The following is a 16069-nucleotide window of genomic DNA, read 5'->3' as shown; positions in this document are numbered from 1 at the left end:
CTTCTTCCCTAGTAATGCTTGTATAGTTCACTTGTTGTTTAGAATTCTCAAGGCAATTAAATCTGTAGTGTCAAAAATTTTCACATCTGAAGCATTTTATTTTGGGTAGATCTTTCTTAGATTTGTCATTCTTTTGATTACCCTTTTTCTTCTTGAAGTGCTTCTTCTTGCATTTATAGGAATTTGTACTAAGAACATGAAGTTCTTCATCTTCAATTTTCAATTTTCCCCCTTTCTTAAGTTTTTTGGATTCTTTCAGAAGACAATCTCCCTTAAGTCTATTGAAGTTAGGAAGATTATCTCACTTACTCCTTGTGTGAATGTTTCCCATGAATCTAGTAATTCATCTATAGTCACAAGTGTTAGTTCCTTGTCATTAATGATGGTTCATATACTTGCAAGTTCATCTCTTAGACTGGCAACCCTTAAGAAGTAAGAATTCATCGATTCTCCCTTCTTTATTTGTCTATAATTTAGTTGCCCTTTTAGTGTGAGAATTCTAGTTTTTTTATAAGAAAAACAGGTTTTGAAGGGAGCCTAAAACCCTTTACAAATCATAAAATTTTCAAAGAAGCCCAAACTAAACAAAACTACAGTCCAAAGGTGAAACAGGTCACAAAACAAGACAGTGTGACCAGTGTGGCATCGCAGATAACACAGTATTCATTAGCCACACAAATAGGTTTTGAATGGGCACCCGAAACCCCATGGTAAAAAAGAAGAATAGACATTAGGTATCTTACCATGTCAGACAACAAAGAACAATAGGCCAAAAGAGCCAAGAAAATGAAAGAAAGGGGCAACCTCAATCAAGCTTTCCTTTTCGTTCCCAACTTTTGAGAACATAATGCCATATCAAAAGGAGTGGAGAGCCTAACCTTTCTACTTTTTAATGTGATCCATCCCTCCTCCACCAAACTAGCTGCCCTTTGCCATGCAAATTCAGCAACACCACAACCACCCCCTAAAACCCTGGCAACCAGGGAGCGACAACAGCAAAAGAATCAACAACGTCTAGAGATGGAGCAGCAAAATCTAGAGATGGAGCAGCAAAATCTAGAGATGAAGCCACAGGTGGGGCAACAGTCAAATCACTAGAGATAGAATCCGGAAGAAGGTGATCAGAAGAGGTCACCACCGTAGGGATAGTCGTGCCATTTGAAACAGCAGTCGAGTCTACCACCACAGTGTCCTGAGAAGAGTCACCATTCCCATCAGAGGAATCTTTCTGAACTGTGTAGTGATCATCCAAGACCCCCTTCCACCAAGGAGACTTCTTTAGTCTAGATTTTTCAGAGAAGCAGTGGGCGACAAGATGATTAGTCTTGTGGCATATCTTGCATCAGAAGGGGATGCCCTTATAATCAAGAGGTTGAATCCAAGGGCCATGCAAAGATTTCAATGTAATCATTTCAGGGAGTCCCTTGGAGACATCAATCTCAACAGGATGCAAGCATACATTGTCCTAAACCCATTGGAAGATGTAGTATCTACCATCAAGAAGTCCCCAAAGGCTTCCCCCACTACCTCCAAGATAGAATCCACCCAAAGGTGAAGGGGGAGATTCGGCAACCTGACCCACAAACTAATCTTATTAAAAGATTTCAATGCTAGGTCAAACTCCTTATACCGAGGTTTAGCCATCAAAGGAAACTTCTCCCCCATGAGAAATCACAGCGTAGGATTGCATTTCTATCTTCTGAAGTTTCAAATTTCACAATGAAAAAAACCTTTGTCACTGGGTATATCTAAGTTGTACCTAAAATGAAGGGCTTCCAAACACAGGTGATCAAGGCATGTAGCTCCAGCAAAGAAGGCCAGAAACCCTTAAAACGTAAGATAGTAGCATAGGAGGAGAGATCATCCACATAAATAGATACCTCATCAACAATATCGAGCTCTAAATCAATCATCATTAGGTCACTAACTGCAATAAGCACAACCTCACAGGGCCTTGGACGCACAGCCTGGCCATGAAGACCAGCCTCATAAGCAGCCACATCAACATAGGAAATGGTCGAACCACCCACAATTCTTGGGTGCATTGTTAACCTCAAATGCATTTAGTAATGCATTCATCATGTCAAATGTTGTTTGATGTTTTGTTAGCATGGGTACTATATCATTTTTCACTCCATCTAATATGATCTGAATGACTTTCCTATTTCCTTTACTCTAGATAGTTTTATGAGGTTCAACAGTAGGTTGTCTGAATGCTAAATCAACAAATTATTTTGCATCATTTTCTTCAAGAATCATCATGATTGTTACATCCCAAATTTTTGACCTAATTTTAAACTTGTTCATAACCATTGGATTAACGAATTATTCTTTCATGATCATGTGAAATAGGCAGTTATTTATATACGTTGTATTAACCGTTAATGAAGATGGTCGTTAACCATTAACTATTATTAGATGATTAGTAGTTGTTTGATTTAAAATAACGATTATTATGTTTATATGAAATTATTATGGAATTATTATTGTGGCAAAAGTGATTTCATGGGTGATTGCAGGAGAAGATGTAGAGGGGTGAAGCATTGCTAAACGAGGTCATCGGAATGGGATGTTCACTTAGTTCAGTCATCAGGATCGACAGGTATGACTTTAAACTTCTTTGAAAGGATGCAATGACTTGATCACAGAATACATTTTTTGGACCATGTGAGCTATTAAGAAAAATAATCTTTAAAAACATAAAATAATCTAATTTAAAATATAAAACATACCTCAAAAAGATTTTTAATTGATCTTCATCATATTATTATAATAAATACTTACATACATATAAAAATAAAAAATAAAATGGCACTAATAAATTATAATAGCGTAATTTAATGATGTCATCCAATTGATATACTTACGTGAATGTATATAAGTATATATTATAATAATAAATGAAAATTATAATCTCTCCAACTTCTCTTTTCAACTTTTTATTCTTATTTTTCTTTCCCTCTCTTTTCATAATCGATTTATTACTTGGAAATTTGAATTGACTATAATCTTTTGTAACCGGTGGGAGCCAAGGGGTCATGTTCGCTCTCCATTTAGGAAAGTCGTGAGGGAGAGACGGGATCACCTTTTTCCTTCGTGCCCAAATTTCTTCCTACCTTGCTGCATTCTAGATTTCCCTTATTTCATTTATCAACTCGTCTCTACATTGTAACATCTTACAACTTGCCATTGAAACATCTTACAATCTACCATTGAAACATCTTACAATCTGCCATTGATACATCTTACCATCTACCATTGATACATCTACTATTTGCCATTGTTAAAAACCTTGTTTAGATTGTGTGACTTCAACTTCAAGTAATTTCGGCTAGGATACTGAGGTCAAGCGTTGAAGAAATCAAGAGGGAGTTGATCAGTTTGCAAGTTCCCCAAAGGATACATATTAGATCATGAGTTACCCTTCTACATTTTTGAATGCATATTCTCCTGTAGCTAGCTAAGCTTACGAGTCTCTTTCTTTAAGACTGTGATTATATTATGCAATTTGCTAACTGTACCCTGAGAATTATAATGAGCTTTTCTTTTTTATTTTTCATTCTATCCAAAACCTTCTTTTCGAGTAGTATCTCTTGATAAGGAGTCTCAAAATGTGTAAAAACCTTCATGAAGTTATTGATAACAATAACAAGTCTTATGCTATCTCAAATTATGATAAAAGATAATTAGGAGCAAATTGCTCATAACCTTTCCAAAACACCTAGGATTCGCTGACAATATAGCCATGATATGGTGAAGAGGTGTAAAAGGGTTGAGTGCTCATAGTTTTAATACACCTGGGAATCACCGGATGTGTAGCCAAGTATGGTGAAGAGGTGGAATAAATCTGCAAGAAAACAAAAGAGAAATCAAACAAGAATACCTCAAATGAAATATAACTAATAGCTCATGCTCATCTCTGTAATGAATCCTGTTGTCAAGTCGAGTGGTGGTGATTGAGTCGTTGAACTCATCGAAAATGCTTGGCCAAGGTACTTTATAGGCATGTTTGCGATCTAATGATCACTTGATGTCAGTAGCGCGAATTATGTAAGCATGTATGTTTCATAACTGAGCGTACATTCAAAACACCAGGATGCTCAGGTGGCTTGACTGAAGAACATTCCAAGCCCGATCCCAAGGTAAGGAGGGTCATTATAATTTAATAGAATGTGTGGGGATAAATATGGCCCGAGGTTAGGAGGTTAAGCCTATGTCAATGCTTCTCCTCTCACCAAAGTCAAGGCTTGCACAACTAGCTAAAGACCCTCAGATGATGCTTGTATGTACTATTATTTGCTTGTTAAGCATTTATTTCACAATTATTACAGTTGATCATATGCTAGTTAATTGTTAATCTATTTATTTCAATTGAACATGAATACAATTATCAATAGTTAATTGTTGATCTAGTTATTTCAATTTAATGTGATTGCAGTCATTTTATGTTAATTGTTGAAAGCAATTAATGTCATGTGAAAATGATTTGGTTATCTATCTAAAACTATTGGGAATTTTGAGTTTAAACTGTCTTTGATATATATATATATATATATATATATGAAAATCCGTTTGTTACAATGATCCTGAATTTTCAAGTATCAAAGTGTTCTTTCCCATCAAACATGTCATCCGGTCTAATTGTGTATGTCATTGGAGATAGGAGAATGATGCTAGATATATATCAAGTCTGATTATTTAATTTGCAGAGCCTAGGTTCGATTACAATTAGGCTCTGATAGCATGTAAAGTTTTTGCAAATTGTATGTGATCAGACTTTAATAGCTTCTAATCTGTTTGTTGAAGATGATCTTCCTTCTAACTGAATTTGAAGAAGAGATGTCAATATCAATTATTATTCTGAAATATTTTGTTTCAGCAAGTATTCAAGTTTAGGCAGAATTTCTTAAAGGAGTAGATTTGATCTATTTGTATGTCCTTTAACTACATTTCCATCCTATATAAATATGCAACCAAAGGGCATATCTCTCTAAGAGACATGTTCCTATCTAGGTCGGCCATGACTAGTTTTTCTTGAATCGGTGCTCAAGGGAAAAGGCATTAGTTAGCATTTATCCTAACTAATTAAAGATAAGTTAGACTTATCTTATTAACCCAAGGGAGACATTGATACCTTACTAAAACAAGGCAATTGTATATATAGCCTATCACAAGAAAGGCATAGATTTCTTACTCTAATCTGTACGATTTGTACTGTTAGATCACATGATTAATAAGTTATAGAATTAATATACAATAATAAATAGTTTGCATAATGATATAAGATCATTGCAATGTTATATAGATAAAGATCTAATTTAAATATATATAAATTTTATATATATATATATATATTCCATCTTCTATATGGACTTTTATCTATATTTTCAACATATTATTATTATCAACTCAATGAAAAATTAGAATACCAATTATAGTTTAATAACTAAGAATTGTTATTATTTATCTAACTATAATGATATATCCCCTCATTACATAAATTTATTTCCATTCTTATCCTAATGCCATTTATATCCCATAACATTAGAATTCATTAACTCAACCTTAAAAAATTGTTTAGGGAATCAAAATAATATTTTTCTATCTATAGTAAGACAATGCTATTAATTTCATGCAAGTCTTACCCAATATAACCTTATACGTTTACAATGTAATGATTGAAGCCACTATACATAATGATAATGGAGAGTTTAGTTTTAAATAAAATGCACCATTGAATAAATTACCTTGCCCGATTATGTGAGGCCACGGAGTCATTTTCTTCTTGACCATTATCTTTTCAATTGGATGATTTCCTTGTGTGGTTTAGTGTATTTGCACAATCTTGGTTTTGAGGGCATCATTTTATAACATGTAAGTGACGCGTCTATTTCATGCTTGACAGTTGGCGGTCGCAGTTTCTTACACTGAAGATATTGGAAAATCTATACAATTGATGTCCTACATACCATCGGGTGCCCGTCTCCTTAGACTACTTTAGTTTCGTGGACGTCATTAAAATCTATCATATCATATCATATCTTAATATCTTTATTTTCAACTAAGATCATACTCCAAACAGCCGATAGACTTCCAATTTGTGTCATTGTTGTCACGGATGCATGGCAAAGAGGGCGATGTCTATGCTGGCATCAAAACGGCAATTTTAATTAAATTTAAATTTATAAAACAGTTTTAAAATTAAATTTAAATTTATAAATCAGTTTTAAAATAATTTTTAATTTAATTTTTAAAATTAGTAAAATGCCGTTTTGATGCCGGCATAGACATTGGCTGGCAAAGAGTCTGCTTGTTTCCTTATACTGTTCAGTGGTTCAAACAAAGATTTTAGATAATCGGTGGCATGTTGGTAGGCCGCCCTTAATTTGCGTGAATAATTGTTAATGTACATGTGGCCCCATGGGAAGGTATAACTGCCTACTGGAGTACCAATATTTAATCTTTATTATTTATATCTTTCATTTTTCAATCTCTTTCTTATCAGGAGTTATGAACCTTACGGGTTACCCATAATGTCATCCTTTGGATATCACATGTTATGTTCTGTCAAGTCTTATACATCTTTCGTTCCTGAGTTAAGTTGATGCTGGTATATGCCTCAATTTTAATCGCTATTGTGGGGATTTCCGCTGTAAATTTGGTCATCACAGGCGGAGATGTACGGAAGAAAACATTAAAAACATTGAGGTTTGTATATATATGGCTTCACTGTCAACATCCTCCTCCCATCGTGTGATGCAGAGATTAGATGTACAACAACTTACATGATGAATATAATTTCTTGGGAAAGATAAAATAACTAGAATTTATATGATTCATGAGTATATCACTTCGACTGATGCTATACTTCAACACTTACATACATATTCCTTGCAATCTGAAAATCACAAGACAAAACACGCATGCCCTTGGACAATAGCATATTACTAGACAAAGGTCTCAGTGAAAAATCTGAAGGTTGATAGAAAAACAGAGAATTGCACCTTTTGTTGAATAAGAACCTTCAGAATAAAGGGGAAAGTGAGAGAGAGAGATGCCCAAGGAACAAAATTTCATATTTTGGAGAAAAGAGCAGAAGAAATATGTAAGCAATGGAAAATCATCAGTATATAAGGAAAATATTCATTGAAGTTTATGCAATTGCTAGAAAGCCTCACATGCGCACTTGCTGGTTCATCTGTGATTTGTGCATAAATAACTAATTACCATGAGTAATCCTTGATCGACCAATCAGAAGTGTTCCCCCTGATCACTATATAGTGGGAAAGCCAATCTATGTACAAAAATCAAAGAATATCATTATATTAGTGATTTGGCAATAAACAAGTTAATGGTGTCAGTTAAGACAGGTAAAAGGATAAATAATAATTACAGGTTACACTCAACAGATTGGTGCATGCTTTCCAAGAATGTTGAACTTTCATTAAACAGTTTGATGCAGAGTAGAGGAAAGATGAATACAGAAAGAAGATAAATGTAAAACTAGTTTAAAACAGCACTCAACATGTAAAAGCAAGAAAGATGGGTAGTAAAGAAGTAAAAATTATTAATTGCAGCTGAGGAATCCTGCTTCTATCTATGTGTTAAGTTACTACTTACAAGCTCAGAAATCCCCTCGAGACTTTATTATTCTTGAATCTTTATAGCATATAGGCAAGGCACATAAAGGTTGCCGCTCAATCAAATGCTTATCACCTCAAGGCTTATCTCAGATACTGTACAACAAATAGAAGTGAAAGGAAACTAAGAAGAGAGAATCTACAGTGATGAGAGCTTCCTTACAAGCCATGAGAGACAAGCGCTAATGCAATTTAATGTTCAGGCCATGTTGTCCTCTTATAATTTAAAACCCTCATCATTCAAGGGAACTGGCATATCATTTCTCTCTCAAAACTTTGCTGTGACATTGCCTTTTTGTTTCTCTAACTTTTGATTGCCTAATTGGCATCTCATCCCCTTCAATAAGCTGCATAAAAAGCAGTTTCGACCGATATTAATATAGTGCATGATTCTTTGTTCATATTTTAAAAATAAAGAAGATCCAACCTTCAATTATAGCTAAAACATATTAGAAAACAACAATTCACTAGTACTGTCTACCGAATGCAATATCAGAATCGGTGACTATGAAAACCCTATAGTAAAAAACATATCAGAAAACAACAATTCACTAGTACTGTCTACAGAATGCAATATCAGAATAGGTGACTATGAAAACCCTATAGTAAAAAACAACCTGCTTAGACTACGAAATGGAACTCAAGTTGTACTACCTTGGTTTCAGCCAAGAAATTAACATTGAATAATTGCTTGGACATTTTCTTGCCAAAAACATCAGCAGATGCAAGCCCCTCTGCTGATATTTGCAAAGAATCACCAATCAATGATCCAGATGATAGAGGTGCAAAGCCAGATTGATTACTATTACTGTTCGTTTTTCTAACAGATGATGACTCTGCTGTAGACTGTAAATCATTGTCTGCACTTGGAATAGTGTGATGTTCAGAAATGACGACCTCTGAAGGTCTATCCAAGCTACCACAGTTATGCATGTTTGTAGAAGCTTCTATATCTGTAGCACAAACATGTTGTGATCCTTGATGAGAAATTAGTTGATTTCTTTCTGATTTGTTAATTTGAGAAGAATCATCTTGTCTCACAATACTTGGAACTCGTTGATCTTGCCATGAGCTACAGGATGATGATCTCTGCCTCTTTACAACTACTCTAGGGACAACCATCCTTTCATGTAACGGACCCCCTGTACCTCTAACTTCTATTGTATCTTCTAATCCTTCTGTTATATCAGCCAGCGGAGCCCTCGCATTGGCATCTAACTCCCACATCTGTGTCAAAGCCTGTTGCAAACGTTCTCGAGCAGATGCTATCTCCACAATTGGTCTTGGATAGTTTGATCCTAACTCAACCCCAGCAGCCTTAAGAATGTCTGCAGGAGCATTCCAGGGATGATGAATCCACTCTGTCGGCATCCTTGCCAGTTCAGGCAACCATTGACGTGTATAATTTCCATCAGGATCAAACATGTAACCCTGTACCTGTAACACACAAAACATCAAGTTTGTGATCATAGTAATCTTTGAATAACCTTTTCCGCATAAACTAAATTTTTTCACTGCTGAGACTAATAAGCTTGAGTGTTGGTCTTATGCACCTGAGGGCAATCCATGCGATCCAATTCATGACCATCAGGTAAGCTACCAGAGATGTACTGCCATCCAAGAACATCAGATTCTATATCTGCATCCAATAATGTATCCCAGAAATATTTCATCCCCCATGTCCATGGAAGTTGAAGAAATTTCACACAAAAACTAGAAACAACCACCCTGATTCGATTATGTATCCATCCAGTAGCCCAAAGTTCACGCATGCCTGCATCTACCAAAGGATAACCAGTGCGGCCTTGTCTCCAAGCTTTAAAATAGCCTTCATCTTGTCTCCAAGGAAAGAATCTTAAATTATGAAGCAATGACCTTTCATGTGTAAATGGAAAGTTGAAACACAGATATCGTGAATACTCTCTCAAACCAATTGCCCTAAGAAAATAGTCCACACTCTCTCGTCCATTTTCTTTGCCATCTTTTGCCCAAAGGAGTTGTTTCCTCCGCACGTAATGGAACACCTTCCTTACACTTAATTCTCCAAAGTGCAAGTGCGGGGACAGATGCGAAGTGTTGGGACCATTCGCACTCTTACTGTTCTTTTCATAATTCAGTAAAGGTCCAACAAGGAATTCGTCCAATGCTTTATCTGCATTACTCCATCCTGGAGACCATCCTTTATGTAGAAGTGCATTGCTTGATATTTCACTTTCCTGTTCAAGGGGTAGCTCTTCTGCTCTACAACCCAAAACTATACCTGATTTGATAAGCATGTCAGCATGTGGAACAAGAATAGAATATCAAACAGGCACTAAGGAAAAAGAAAGTGTTTCTGAAAAAAAATTTGAAAAGAAGATAACATTTGTATTCTGTAGATATATTAGGTGACCATTATGAATTATATCAGCAGAAGATGTTTGATGTCAAGCATGTATGTGTAAGGTGCTAGACAGTGTGTCTGAAGTGCCCTAGATGCATTTAGTGGAGAATCTTTTGTTCAAGCCTTTCTATCTATAAAATACCAAAAGAGGTCTTTGGGAGCAATAATGAATATCTTTGTTTTTCATTTTTATACTCTTTCTAGCTTTGTACATTAAGCATGCATCTTTGTCATAATTTCACATGGTATCAAACCTTCCGAGGTCTTCTCCCATTTTATTCAAAAGCTATGTGCCACAGTGTTTTGGGGACAGAGTCTAGGCGATGGCAGAAAACATGTTTCCAGGATGTTTCCTAAAGAACCAAAAAGAGGGGACTGCAGGGGATGGCGAGATATAAATTTATAAAATGTGTATGTGAATTTTATAAAATATATTAAGATTTATAGATAAATAGAGGATAAATCATCTATTCACGAGTTACAACATTAGTATAACAACATAAATGAAAATGATAATAGCAGCAGTATAAATCAGTATAAAAACATTATAACAATAGTGTCAAACATCAAAACCATGGTCAGTCAATATAACAACATAAATGATAATAGCAGCAGTATAAATCAGTATAAAAACATTATAACAATAGTGTCAAACATCAAAACCATGGTCAGTCAATATAAATATGATCCAAAACAAAATGTCTCAAACATGTATCAAAAATCTCAATCATCAAAACATAACAGGCTAAAGGCTGCTACGCCCTTAATATTGGTGTATATAGGGTTATGAATAGTCAACTTGTGGCCATCTTAATCCTTAATTAAGTTATGTTATCATTATTATATTATTATTTAGGTAGGTAGGTCGGCCTAGGTGTTATGTAGGGTTGTGTCTATTCAGCCTACGCATAATTAGGTATATTTAGGAGGTTGTGAGTCGTATTTCAAGATCATATTCTGAAGTGTGTTCTCATTAGAGATATTTGGAGGTTGCCCCCTCGAAGTTACCTGTTACTCTCAATTATTATCAAGTATTTATATAATATTTTATATTATTTATTCTATTGTGCACGTTATTTCATTACAAGTGGTATCAGAATATGATCTTGGCACCATAGAGGCAAGATTTTTTATCAACATTTGGGCGATTCTAGGAAGAGCATAAATTTCAGATTTTAGCAAATTTTTCAAAGATTTTTAAAGGGTTTTTGAAGACCACATATTAAAGAAGCTATAGTCCAAAATTCAGAGGAATTCGAGCAAATTATTGCAGAATTACTATTTCTACACATTTAATTGAGATCATAGTATCTCTCACATCCTGCCAAATTGGAGTATAACTTGTATTGGGGTTTTGAATGCATAGTAGAGGAGCCTAAATTTCAAAGCTTCGAAAAATTGAAGAAAAAATAAGCAAGACATTGCAAAATTAGAAAAATTCGCTCTCAAGGCAGCAAATTCGCTAATTTTTTGGATTTTTTCCGAGTAAGGGTATCTCGGCCCTAGTAAGTTACAGTAAAAAATAAATAAATAAATCAGAGAATTTATATTTCATTTGTGTGATTTATTTCAAAAAAATTGGTTTCCATCATGATGGGGCCTCCAACAAGAGGCAAAAAGAATACTACCACACCAATGAAATCCTCTAATCAAGATTGGGAAACAACAAAGGATATTAATCCCAATGAGGAACTAAGTAAGTTCAAGGAAGAGGTTATGAGGAATATGAGTGACCTACAAGGAGATATATCAGATATACGAAGCATGTTAAGCACCTATATGAATGAAACAAAGAAAGAGCTCTCAAGCAATCAAGGTGAAACCTTCAAGTCGACTAATAATGACACAAATTTTAATACTCCTATGGGATCTAGGAATTTTTTTCCAAAGGTGGATATGTGCAAATTTGATGGCAATGATCTTCTAACATGGATAAATCAAATGGAGAATTTTTTTGTACATCAAACCCCATATGGACAAAATGTCATGATGGCTTCCTTATATATAGAACCAATTCAATTCATTTGGTATCGTTGGCTTTGTACTCATAGGAGGAAAAAGGGTCTCACCATATCATGGTCAATTTTTACAGAAGAACTCCAAGCACAATATAACAATAGTGTGACAGAAAACTTTTTTAGCCAACTTGCTAAGCTTCAACAAATAGGATCAATTAAGGATTATATTCAAAAATTCCAAAATCTATCCTTAAGAGTGGATACAATTACAAAGGAGAACTTGAATGATTTATTCTTGGGTGGTCTCAAGGATCACATTCAACATGAGGTACGCATGTTTAGTCCTAGCTCAATAAATGAGTCTTTTATATTGGCATGCTGGGTAGAGAAGTTCTTGATTCCTAGAAGTAGAAAGCAAGGGGCTAATGTGACAAGAGATTCAACACCTCTTCCTCAACCTACTAGGTTGACTCCACAACAAATTGAGGAGAAAAGAGCAAAAGGGTTGTGTTTCAATTGTGATAGAAAACATAGTCGAGGACATAAATGTAGTGAAAAGAAATTGTTCTATATTGAAGGTCCAAGTGAGGAAGAAGAGGATAAACCCATGTTAGAGAGGATAGAGAGTTAGGTGAGGAATCAAATGATTCTCAACCCATCATTTCTTGCCATGCACTTTCAAGTTTCAGTGCACCACAAACTCTCAAGATAGTGGGTTTCTTAAATAAGCAAAAAGTAACAGCATTGATCGACTCAGGCAGTACTCATAATTTCATCAACAAAAAGTTGGCAACTTTTCTAAATTATTTGATATATCCAACCCCAGAGTTTCAGGTTTTGATTGCAGATGGGGGCACAATTAGTTGTTTAGGGAAGTGTCATAGCATCAAATTATCCATTGGAGGTTATCAACTTGATACCCCAATGTATGCAATATCCATGGGTGCGGCAAATATTGTTTTGGGAGTACGATGGCTTACTACATTGGGAACAATTGAGATGAACTTCCAAGAACTATTCATGAGATTTCAGTCAAAAGGAAAGGTAGTGGAGCTAAGGGGATTGAAGGCAAAATCCCCACAGATGGTAAGCTATCATCAAATGCAAAAGTTTCTTAAGAAAGGAGTGGATGGATTTGTGGCCTAGTTAGGTTCATTAGAAGTCTCTCAATCTAATGCTCTTACTCATCCAGATTTACAAGCAATAATTGATCGTCACTTAGTGATTCTTGGAGATATGCCTAAAGGACTTTCCCTTAAGAGGGACCATGACCATGCCATACAACTAGTTCTAGGGAGCTAGCCACCAAACATAAGGCCTTATAGGTACCCACACATACAAAAAAGTGAGAAAGAAAAAATTGTTGAGGAAATGCTAGAGGCAGGAATTATCAGGCATAGCCAAAGTGCTTAATCCTCACCTAAGGTAATGGTGCGTAAGAAGGATGAAACTTGGTGCATGTGTCCAGATTATAGAGTGCTCAACACGCACACCATTAAAGATAAGTTTCCTATTCGAGTCATTGATGATTTGCTAGATGAATTAAATGGAGCTATGTATTTTACCAAGTTAGATCTTAGATCGAGGTATCACCAAATTCGAATTGAGGAAGATATTTGTAAGACAGCATTTCAAACTCATGAGGGTCATTATGAATGTTTGGTGATGTCATACGGTATTACCAATGCACCATCTACATTTCAAAGTTTGATGAATTCCATTTTTAAAAAGTTCTTGAGAAAATTTCTGTTAGTGTTTTTTGATGATATATTAATTTGCAGCATGTAGATCAAGCATTACAATTACTTGAAGATCATCAACTCTATGCTAAGCCATCCAAGTGTGCTTTTGGTCTTAAGTAGGTGGAGTATTTGGGACACATAGTTTCACATGAAGGAGTAAAGGTGGACCCTAACAAAATTAAGGCTATAATAGAATGGCCTATTCCAAAAACCATTAAGAAGCTGATGGGTTTCTTGGGATTGATAGGGTACTATAGAAGATTTGTGAAGAATTATGGTCATATGGCAGCACCCCTCACCACTCTATTGAAAAAGGATTTTTTTCATTGGAATGAATCTGCTAATGTAACATTTGAGCAATTGAAGAAGGCTATGTGTACAACTCCAATGCTTGCCACTTTGGACTCCACCAAGGAATTCATTGTGGTATGTGATGCTTCTAGAAATGGGATAGGAGCAGTTCTCATGCAAGAAGGTCGACCAATTGCTTTTGAGATTCGTCAATTAAAAGGTAAAAATCAGCTCAAACCTATTTATGAGAAGGAAATGCTAGCAATCCTTCAGGCAGTTAAAACATGGAGGCCTTATTTAATGGGTCGACATTTCAAGGTTAAGACAAATCATGATAGCCTAAAATATTTTTTGGAACAAAGATTATCTTTGGAAGAGCAACAAAAATGGGTCACTAAGATGTTGGGATATGACTTTGAAATTGTATACAAGAAAGGGAAGGAAAATATTGTGGCCGATGCACTTTCCAGGAAGAATGAAAAAGATGAAGCCTTATTGTGTGCCCTTTTAATATTACAAGCAAATTGGGTGAAAGAAGCCAAAGCAAAGAGGCAAAATGATGTTGCAACAAGTAATCTCATCCAACAAGTAAAAAGTGACCCTAGTAATTCAAATAAGTTTTGTTTAAAGGGGGATATTCTTTGGTATAAAGAGTAGTTGTATCTCTGCAAAAATTCCACTCTTAAACTCAAGATTCTCACAAAACTACATGAGTCTCCAATTGGTGGTCATTTAGGATTTTTTGAAGACATCATCAGATCAAGCAAGATTTTTTTGGAGAAGGGCTAAAAGGTGATGTTCAAAAATTTGTGGCCGAATGTTTGGTTTGTCAAAGAAATAAGGGGGAGACAGTTAAGACACCAGGTCTCTTGCAGCCATTATCTATTCCTTGCCAACATTGGGAAGAGGTATCCATGGACTTCCTCACAGGGCTTCCCAAATCTAAAGGTCATAATGTCGTCATGGTAGTAGTTGATCTCCTCACTAAATATGCACATTTCATTGCATTATCACATCCTTTTAGAACCAAATGCTACATGGTACACCTAAGGTTATTGTTAGTAATTGTGATCCTATCTTTACCAGTCACTTTCGGAAAGATTTATTCACATGTTCGGGTACTCAATTGGCTCATAGTTCTTCATACCATCCTCAATCAGATGGGCAAATTGAGGTTGTTAATAAATATTTGGAAGGATATCTACATTGTTTCACTTCAGAGAATTAATCTCAATGGGTAGATTGGCTACCTCTTGCAAAATGGTGGTATAATATTTCTTTTCATAGCTCATCAAAAATGTCTCCATTTTTGGCACTTTATGAATATCATCCTCCTTCCATCACATCATCATTAAAGGTGTCACCAAGAGTTCAAGCAGTAGAGGACCACTTGCTTCATCAACAAGAGGTACTTTCAGGACTCAAGGAGAATTTAGCTATGGCACAAAATCAAATGAAACAACAAGCGAGCCAACATTGTAGTTAAAGAAATTTTGAAGTTGGGTATTGGGTCTTCTTGAGATTGCAGCCTTATAAACAAACCTCCATGAAGCAACAACAAAAAGAATAATAAGTTGTCTCCAAGATATTATGGACCATACCAAATCATGCAAAAGATTGGTAGTGTTGCCTACGAGCTAGAGTTTCCACCAACAACAAAGATACATCCAATTTTTCATATTTCTTGTTTGAAGAAGGTAATTGAGCAGAATATTCCTACTCAAACAGTACTACCAGAGCTTGGTGAAGAAGGAAGAATAATTTTGGAACCAGAGTGCATTCTCCAAACACGCACAAAGAAGTTGAGGAATAGAACCCTTGCCCAATATCTCATCCAATGGAAGAACTTACTAGTTGAAGAGGCCAGATGGGGGGATGAGGAGTTTGTTCCAAAGAATCCACTTGGTTAGCATTAAGCACAATGCTTCTTTCAAAAGAAGGGGCATGCTACGCCCTTAATATTGGTGTATATAGGATTATGAATAGTCAACTTGTGGCTATCTTAATCTTTAATTAAGTTATGTTATCATTATTATATTATTATTTAGGTAGGTA

The 16069-nt window shown here is 35.4% G+C and overlaps 1 protein-coding gene across 1 annotated transcript in view; it reads right to left on the bottom strand.

Annotated features, from left to right (window-relative positions):
- Positions 1-7543: 7543 nt before the first annotated feature.
- The window catches only part of LOC149529624 (cryptochrome-1-like), a 113498-nt gene continuing 104972 nt past the window's right edge, over positions 7544-16069 (bottom strand). The window contains exons 3-5 of the mRNA XM_089811541.1: positions 9194-9900; positions 8295-9077; positions 7544-7987 (exon numbers count right to left, since the gene is read on the bottom strand). Coding sequence (XP_089667667.1) covers positions 7898-7987; positions 8295-9077; positions 9194-9900 — 1580 coding nt within the window. The 3' untranslated portion in view covers positions 7544-7897. The remainder of the gene's footprint in view (positions 7988-8294; positions 9078-9193; positions 9901-16069) is intronic.

This window comes from Cupressus sempervirens, chromosome 11, assembly GCF_028749045.1.
Source record: "Cupressus sempervirens isolate cs-2001-9-10 chromosome 11, ASM2874904v1, whole genome shotgun sequence".
Lineage (NCBI taxonomy): Eukaryota > Viridiplantae > Streptophyta > Pinopsida > Cupressales > Cupressaceae > Cupressus > Cupressus sempervirens.
This window is presented reverse-complemented; position numbering and strand designations above follow the sequence as displayed.